Source organism: Protobothrops mucrosquamatus, unplaced genomic scaffold (assembly GCF_001527695.2).
Source record: "Protobothrops mucrosquamatus isolate PMUCROS unplaced genomic scaffold, P.Mucros_1.0 scaffold2898, whole genome shotgun sequence".
NCBI lineage: Eukaryota > Metazoa > Chordata > Lepidosauria > Squamata > Viperidae > Protobothrops > Protobothrops mucrosquamatus.
The window spans coordinates 51,497-60,640 of NW_015388925.1; the positions used below are offsets into that span (position 1 = coordinate 51,497).

At 45.0% G+C, this 9,144-nt stretch overlaps 1 protein-coding gene across 1 annotated transcript in view; it reads right to left on the minus strand.

Moving 5' to 3' along the window:
- ADD1 (adducin 1) overlaps window positions 1–6,656 on the minus strand; it is a 27,799-nt gene extending 21,143 nt beyond the window's left edge. The window contains exons 1-4 of the mRNA XM_029286105.1: window positions 6,450–6,656; window positions 4,606–4,768; window positions 3,981–4,132; window positions 3,644–3,724 (exon numbers count right to left, since the gene is read on the minus strand). Of these exons, the coding sequence (XP_029141938.1) occupies window positions 3,644–3,724; window positions 3,981–4,132; window positions 4,606–4,768; window positions 6,450–6,641 (588 nt within the window). The 5' untranslated portion in view covers window positions 6,642–6,656. The remainder of the gene's footprint in view (window positions 1–3,643; window positions 3,725–3,980; window positions 4,133–4,605; window positions 4,769–6,449) is intronic.
- Window positions 6,657–9,144: the final 2,488 nt, after the last annotated feature.

The following is a 9,144-nucleotide window of genomic DNA, read 5'->3' on the forward strand; positions in this document are numbered from 1 at the left end:
AGAATAGAATAGAATATAGAATAGAATAGAATAGAATAGAATAGAATATAGAATAGAATAGAATAGAATATAGAATAGAATAGAATATAGAATAGACACTAGAATAGAATAGAATATAGAATATAATAGAATAGAATAGAATAGAATAAGGAATAGAATAAGGAATAGAATATAGAATAGAATAGACACTAGAATAGAATAGAATATACAATAGAATATAGAATAGAATAGAATATAGAATAGACACTAGAATAGAATATAGAATAGAATATAGAACAGAATATAGAATAGAATATAGAATAGAATAGAATAGAATAGAATAGAATAGAATAGAATAGAATAGAATAGAATAGAACAGAATAGAATGAACCAGGACAGAACAGAATAGAACAGGAGCCAGAAGACCTTGGAGGTCTTCTAGACCAGCCCCCTACTCAAGCAGGAGACCTGATAGCAGGCATGTCAAACTCGCGACGTAACGTGACGTCGCGCAATGTATCGGGCCAGTTTTGCCATTGCCGGCAATGGGGTGGGCGTGGCTTCCACGTGACGCGTCCGGCCCGCAGGCCGTCAGTTTGACACCCCTGCCCTATAGCATTTTAGACAATGTCTCTTCTTAAAAGCTTCCGGTGTTGGAGCAACCACAACTCCTAGTGGCAAGCTGTTCCACAGGTTAATTGTACTTACTGTTAGGAAGTTTCTCCTTAATTCCAGGTTGTTTCTCTCCCTGATTAGTTTCCATCATTGCTCCTTGTCCTGCTTTCTGGTGCTTTGGAGAATAGCTTCACTCCCTCTTCTTTGTGGGCAGCCCCTCAAATGCTGGAACAATGCTATCATGTCATCCCTAGTCCTTCTTTTCTCTAAACTAGCCACACCCAATCCTGCAACCGTTCTTCCTATGTTTTAGTCTCCAGGCCTTTAATCGTCCTAGTTGCTCTTCTCTGCACTTTTTTTTTCAAAGTCTCAACATTTTTTTTGTACTGTGGTGACCAAAACTGGACGCAGTATATTCCAGGTGTGGCCTTACTAAGCATTTATAAAGCAGCACTAATACTTCACGTGATTTTGATTCCATGCCTCTTTATCCAACCAAGGACTGTATTAGCCTTTTGGGCCCCTCAGTGGTCATGCCTAGCATGCATGGAAAAGAGGAAGCTGTATAAAACAAGGGTCCCTCCTTTTCTTCTCCCCTCACCCTGTTCTTGCACCCAGGACCTTCCCCTAGGAGGAGATAGGAGCAACTTTGCCCCCCATCAAGCTCCCACAGCCTTCCTTGCAGGAAAGGTCCTCTCGTCATTTCCCCTGAGACTCTTCCTGGGAAAACCAGAGAGAGAGAGAGAGTGGAAGTTACCACCATCTCTGTGGGTATATACGATGCTGATCTACAGAAAAGTTTTTACGATGAGGGATTTTTTTGTTTGTTTGCTTGTTTAGATGGAACACCGCAGAGTATCCAAAGACACTCGGATAATTTATTTTTCTTACATTCTCGGCTCTAAGGCGAGGCATCTTGGAAGCGGGAATCCGGTAATGACATTATAATTCAAACCATTTTTACACGACGTCTGCAATGTTGACTTAGGAAGTTATCTTGACTTTTGAGCTCTTCCAGAAGGTTTGAAAGCTTAAGCCAGAACCACGGTCACGATGGCTGACACCTTTCGTTAGCAACAATCAAGCTATCTTTCATGCTCCGCCTCTGTTTGTTTGTTTATGAGTTTATCAACTGCTTTATTCGAGGCAGTGGTTTTTTTTTATGTACCTGTCGGCCCAAATATTGGATACAGCTGACAAAGCTCCTTGATACAGCTGACAAAGTGAGAAAGAGCCTGTGGCCTAGAGGTTAACACACCTGCCTAACATGCAAGCAGCCCAGGTTCGAATCTCAGAAGGGTATGTTTGGCTGAAGAGAGCTAAGAAGCTCGAAACAGCTATTCCAATTCTCCCTTTATTCTTTGTTAGCAATCTAAAAAAATGTATATATATACATATATACATATATTGGGACACTGCTATCATGTCCCCCCCCCCCCCAGTCCTTCTTTTCTCTAGAGTAGCCATACCCAGCTCCAGCAACCATTCTTCATATATTTTACTTTCCGGGCCTTTAATCATCTTAGTTGCTCTTCTCGGCACTTTTTCCAAAGTCTCCACATCTTTTTTGTAATGTGGTGACCAAAATTGGAGGCAGTATATTCTTACTGCCTTACTTAAGGATTTATAAAGCGGCACTAATACTTCACGTGATTTTGATTCCACGCTTCTGTTTATACAACCGAGGACTGTATTAAAATCCTCGGTTGTATAAACAACAAACCCATTTCAGGAGAGGATGCAGCTTGGGGGAGGGCACTAGAGACGAGGCGAAGAATAAGTCTTTATGTTTCTTTACGGTTCTGTGCAGCCACATTGACAGACAATGACCGAGCTAACTTATTCTGATGTGGGCAGATCTCTTGAAAAGGTGCGGGGGCATGGCTGAAGACTTGATGAAAGAAAATAAAGGCGCAGCTGCTCGAGTGAGGTCTACTAAAGAGATTCTCCAGAATCAGAAACGATAGACCAACTGGTGGTGGGATACAAAATGTCACTCAGAAAGAGCGGAGCTGTGGTGCCGCTATCTATCTACCCTTGCAAGAATCCTGCTAGCAACATGAATAAATGCAGCACAAGTCCTCAGAAGCGGGTTCCAGTGCTAAAGTCCTCCACGCCTCTGAAACGTAACTTTAGCAGGGCTCCAACTGTCTCCTTCTCAAGGTGCATCTGAGGTGAGCTCCTGAAAAGGCTTAAAAGTTCACTGATCCGCTTCTCTGAAGAACGGCTCTTAAAAGGCTGGCAGGAGGAAAACGTAGGAGGGAAACAGATTCGAATCATTTTAAATGCTCCTTGGGGGGAGGAAAAGGCAAATGTGCATAAAGCAGTGGTTCTCAACCTATGGGTCGGGACCCCATTTGGGGTCGATCGACCATTTCACGGGGTCGCCAAGCAAGGCTGTCCGCCATTTTTTTTGTCCGCCATTTTTTTGTCCGCCATTTTTTTCCCCTTTTCCGGCGGGTGCCTTACCTCCCTTGGGCTGAGCCAGCTGGTGGTCGGCCTGCTCCGTCTCTGCCGCTTGCCAGCTACGCCTCGGCCGGCGCAGGGGGCAGAACCACGCATGCGCGGCGCTCCCGGGCAGGGAAAGTCCTCGACTTACGACCGGTTGGGTAGTCCTCGACTTACGACCGGTTTAGTCCTCGACTTACAACCGGTTGGGGTCGCGGCATTAAAAAGGTTGAGAACCACTAGCATAAAGGTAGCACACAGGAGGAGAGTAAATAACAGAACAGGGCAGGGCTTCACAAATGAGCCTGAAGGAAGATGTGGAAGGAGCTCGCAAGCCACAGTCCAGGTGAATCCAGTGGGACCCCATCAGGATGCTCTGCCGCAGATGTCTGCTGGAGGCTGACGGACACGCGGTCCCCAGCGATTCAGTCTCGTTAACTGCCACCCGCAGGAAGCAAAGCAGGCCCAGGATTATCATCATTTGAGAAAGGAAGGTTTGGATAGGAAGGGCCCAATCCAAGATTTAAACGCGGCACTCGCTTAGTGCCAACTGGCAATGAGTTAAGACGTTCAAGAACTCTGTGTTTAATTTCTCACTTACCAAGCTGGATGCAGCAACTTCGCTATAGAGAAGTCCAAAAGGCACAATCAGAAAATGTCCTTGCTCCAAGTTTACTCTGACCTGCAGATATGAAGGAGGAGGAAAGGTCAAGCTCTGAGAGCCACAATCTGAACGGCAGAAAGCTCAAGATAGATCGAAAAATCAACAGATCTACAAGAGTTACGGTCCTCCCAGTGACCGCTGGCTGAGGAATTCTGGGAGTTGAAGTCCACAAATCATAAAAGGGCCAGGTTTGAAGACCCCTGCTTTATTGCTTGGACTGAATGGGACTGGATCCCCCACCCATTTCATTTCTCCTACGGAACTGCACACTTACGGTGATGTGATTGTAAATGAGCTGGGACCAGCCAAAGAGGTCGGCCAGCCTGTAGAACGCAGCCAGCTTGCAGCGCAGCAACTTCTCCCCTTTCTCGTAAGCGATGGAATCTGATCCCCGCAGATCGTTCACGGGCGTCACCATACCAAGGCCTGAGAGGAAAGACACGTGCAGTTCAATAGGGGCAGCTCTCCAATTTAGTAATTAAAACCATTACCAATTACTAAAAATACAAAATTACAGGTAGTCCTCGACTTACAACAGTCCGCTTAGTGACCGTTCAAATTTTCACTGGAACAAAAGGGACTTAGAACCATTTTTCACAGTTACGACCCCACGATAACGTGATCAAAATCATCATATTTATGACCGTTGCTGTGTCCCCGGGGTCATGTGACCCCCTTTTGTGACCGTCTGACAAGCAAAGTCTGTGGGGAAAGCCAGATTCATTTAATAATCAGGTTACTCACTGATCGTCTGCGGTGATTCCCTTAACAACTGTGGCAAGAAAAGTCGCGAAATGGGGCAAAACTCACATAACAGAAATTTTGGGGTCAATTGTGGTCGTTGGTTGAGGACTACCTGCACAGCCAAGATGTCATCAGCCCTTCTCCATCTGACTCACTCATATTTAAGGCAGTCATGCCTCCTTGAGGAGCTGGCGGGAAGATGTTGGGAACGTTGGCCGTCATGAAGTCTGCAATCTGTTGGAGAGCCAGCAGGCCTGTAGGATTCTTCCCTTTCTTGAACTGTTCCTGGATCATGGATTCCAACTCTTCACAAAATGCCTAAGAACAGAGCAACACCGCACGTGAAAAGGCTGCTGAAGGAGCCATGACTTGGCTTAGTGTCCAACTCTTTGGGCAAAAGCAGATACCTTCAGTGGGGTGCAGGAATGGAGCAGAAATTTTTCAGGATTTGGCCTGAAAATTTCAGCTTTCCTCAGGAGGCAACTCTGAGGGAAATTTTCTGAAGGAATTTCAGCTCCCTTCAGGAAACAACTCTGAAGGAAATTTTCTGAGGAAATTTCAGCTCCCCTCAGGAGGCAACTCTGAGGGAAATTTTCGGAGGGAATTTCAGCTCCCCTCAGGAAGCAACGCTGAGGAAAACTTTTTGAGGGAATTTCAGCTCCCCTCAGGAGGCAACTCTGAGGAAAATATTTTGACGGAATTTCAGCTCCCCTCAGGAGGCAACTCTGGGGGAAATTCTCTGAAGGAATTTCAGCTCCCCTCAGGAGGCAACTCTTTCAGCCAGCCTCCAGATAGGAGGGGGTTCTTCTCAGCAAGTGGCAGCAGCTTGCAAACCTTCCCTACCGGCTTCCCCAATGATTTAATGGGGAAGCCAGCAGAGAAGGTTGCAGCTGGCAATCACATAATTGCAGGGTACTTGACAACCGGTCTTTAAGTGCAGAGTGCTGAGCATCCAGATTATGTGACCGCAGGAGTGGTGGTGCAACATTTTCCAATGGCCAGATGTTTTTTAGGGCAGGAGTCCCCAACCTTTCTCGGTTGGCAGCCCAGTGGGAAAGGGAGGGGCAGGGACCTTTATGCGCACATGTGCACTCACGCTAATGTGGCTGCATGTATGTGGGTGCAAATGGGGCTGGGAGCATGCACGCTCCGCAAATGGGGTTGCTAGCGCTGGCGTGAGGTATGTGGCTCGGCTAGTGTTGGTGTGAGGCATGGCTAGCGCCTGCGCAAGGCTCAGCTAGCATCGGTGTGAGACTCAGCGCTGGCGCAAGGAGGATGAGCACGCGTGCATATGCGCGTGTATTGTCAACCCACTCACGCAGCCTGGTGGCCAAGAGGCCACGGTAGTGAGCCATGGCCCATAGGTTGGGGACCTCTGGTTTAGGGGCTATAAAGGATCTTTCCTTAGACTGTTGTAGTTCTGGGCTATCATTAAACTCAAGGAGTATCCGTAGGACTTTTCAAGGAGAGAGGGCGGCACAGAATATTGTGTAACCTGTGATTATATTGATCTATCTATCTTATGAAGGAAATAATGTCGGCTGCAGCAGCCCTGAATTCTCTGAAGTCTATGTACTGCAGAATTAGAGTGTAATATTCCAGTAAATTTTATCACCGCTTTGCTTTAGTAACAACAGCAAGAAGAAAAATACACAATACTTGCGGAATGGATTCAAGAGCTATTTAAGGCCTTTTCACCCACACAAATGAAACTGCATTAGAAATCTGAACTACAAAACACAAAAAAAAGAGACAAGCAGTGCTTTTTTCAAGGAAACGCACACATGTGCGCTTTAAGAGACTTTGCCTGGCTTAAGTCACACACTAAAACCGCCTTGTTTGAAAACTGTCTTTAAAACGCAGGGCATTTAACCATTAAATGGCCTCCTTTTCTTTTCTTGTCGCTTGCTACGTATTCTCAGGATCCAACTTGTTCTACGTGCTTCTTTTTTTGGTCGTGTGTTGGTGGGGGGGAAAAAAAATGATAATACGTTCTTACCGGACTTTGGAGGATCATGGATACTCTCTTTTTCTGTTCCATCATGTTGAAATCCTGGCGAAGGTCAGGGGCCATATTCCTCTCCCGCAAGTAGTCGGGATTGTTTTCATCCACTCTGTCAAAATATCTCTCTTTATGGGGAGCTGTTGGGGGTGGTGAAGTTACCACCTCTGCTCTCGTTTCACCATTCATGGTACAGTTTCAATGGTTCTGCAAAAGCGAGAAGAAGAAAAAAACAATTAAAAAAAAAAAAGACAGCAAATGGCTCCTGTTAAAGCCAGCACCGGAAACAAATGCGACTACAGGCAGTCCTCGATTTAACGGCCAAAACGGAGCCCAGAATTTATGTTGCTAAGCGAGAAATTTTACAACCTGCCCCATTTTACAACCTTTCTGGCCACAGCCGTTAAATGAATCACTGCAGTCACGGTTGTTAAGTGAATCTGGCTTCCCTACTGACTTTGCTCGTCGCAAAAGTGGACCACGTGACCCCGGGGGACACTGCGACCGTCATAAGTAGGAGTCAGTTGTCAAGCCCCTGAATGTAAATCACATAGACCGTGGGGGGGTTGCAACGGTCGTAACTGTGAAACATAGTCATAAGTCATTTTTTCAGCGATATAACCAACTGATTTTTAAGTCAAGGACAACCTGTATATAAATCTTTGAAACAGCTAAGCATATTAATAAAAATAAATTAGTATTTTTTAAAAAAAAAATAGTTATGAATCAACGTGGAAGAAATTAATCAAAGGTATTAGGAAGTTGGCTTCAAAACAATTCAATGTTTTAGGGTGAATTGCAGTGGTAAAAATGAAAATTCTTGCACAGGTTAACTTTTTGTTTCAATCCCTCCTGGGGGCAATTCCAGCATAACCTCGTAAGAAATTGGCAAAAATGAAATAATAATAATAATGATGATGATGATGATGATGATGATGATGATAAAGTTGGAAGGGACCTCGGAGGTCATCTAGTCCAACCTCCTGCTGAGGCAGGAAACCTTATACCATTTCGGACAAATGGCTGTCCAGTTTCTTAAAAACTTCCAGTGTTGAAGCTTCTATTTTCATGCACAAAAACTAAGAGGAAATAAAATCGGCATATTTGGGGCGTATAATTCCATTTATTATGGGAGACGCTTCTAAACAATGGATTCAAATTGAAACATTTTTAGAGCCAGATAAGTATATAGATCAATTTTTTTTTTCCCCCAACCAAAACAATGTTCTAGAATAAAACTTATTGAAAAGTGCTTTATTAAAGCAATATTTCAAATTTGGAAGAGTAAATACACCGTTTTGGTAAAGGATACTTCCCTTTTAACTCCTCTACTAACCTATATTGATCAATAATATAGGATAATAATGATTATGGTCGGGCTAAAATGAAATCTGCGAGAAGGCAATTTTTATAGATTTAAAGATTTTATAGTAGCAGGGAATCTTTCAATAGCTGTCAGACTGAGTGACAAATACATAATAAAATATCACATTATGGAGTTCAATGGAAGATCTAAGTCAGGGGTAGGCAACCGTGGCTCTTTTATGACTCGTGGACTTCAACTCCCAGAATTCCTGGGCCAGCATGGCTCAGCTTGGAAACCTCTCCCTTTCCCCTCAGCATGGCTGGCTCAGGAATTCTGGGAGTTGAAGTCCACGAGTCATAAAAGAGCCAAGGTTGCCTACCCCGATCTAACGGAAAACCAAACTACGTAATGATACTATTACAGGCGGTCCTTCACTTACAACAGATCAGTTAGTGACCGTCCCAAGTTACGACGGCACTGAAAAACGTGACTTGTGACTGCGTTTCACACTTACGACCGTGGCAGCGTCTCCAGGATCACGTGATCAAAATTCAGACACTTGGCCACTGACTCATATTTATGACGGTCGCAGCGTCCCGGGGATCCCCTTTTGCGACCTTCTGACGAGCAAAGTCAATGGGGGGGGAAGCCAGATCCGCTTAACGACCGGGTTGCTAACTTAGCAACTGCGGTGACTCGCTTAACAATTACGGCAAGGAAAGTCGTAAAATGGGGCAAAATTCACTGAGAAGCTCACCTGTGGTCCTAAATCGAGGACTACCTGTAACGTAGGAGGTTTAAAAGATGATGAGTGGAATTTGTGAAATGTCACTGTTTGCACAGCCACGAATATAAAATGTATATACTGCAGTTACAGTTCTGGTGTCCTCCCTGGAAAACTTTCCAAAACTGGTCCTTGCCTAGAGGCAGCAGCAGCACTAAATGCCGTCCCAACCCCAGGAAAGAGTCCTCGACTTACAACCGTTCATTTAATGGCCGTTCAAAGTTACAATGGCCCTTTAAAAAGTGACTTACAGCTGCTTTTCATACTTAAGACCGTTGCCCAGGGTCACGTGGTCAAAATTCAGACGCTTGGCAACTGACTCACACCTATGACCGTTGCAGGGTCCTCCCCGAGGGTGTGTGTGTGTGTCACGTGATCCCCTTTTGCGACCTTCTGAGAAGCAAAGTCAATGGGGAAGACAGATTCACTTAACGACCGGGTTGCTAATGTTAACAACTGCAGTGATTCCCTTAACAACTGAGGCAACCAACAGAGCAAAATTCACTTAACAACTGTCGCACTTAGGCACAGAAACTTGGGGCTCACTTGTGGCCCGTATGTCGAGGACTAGCTGCATAGATTTCCTGCACAAATAATCCACC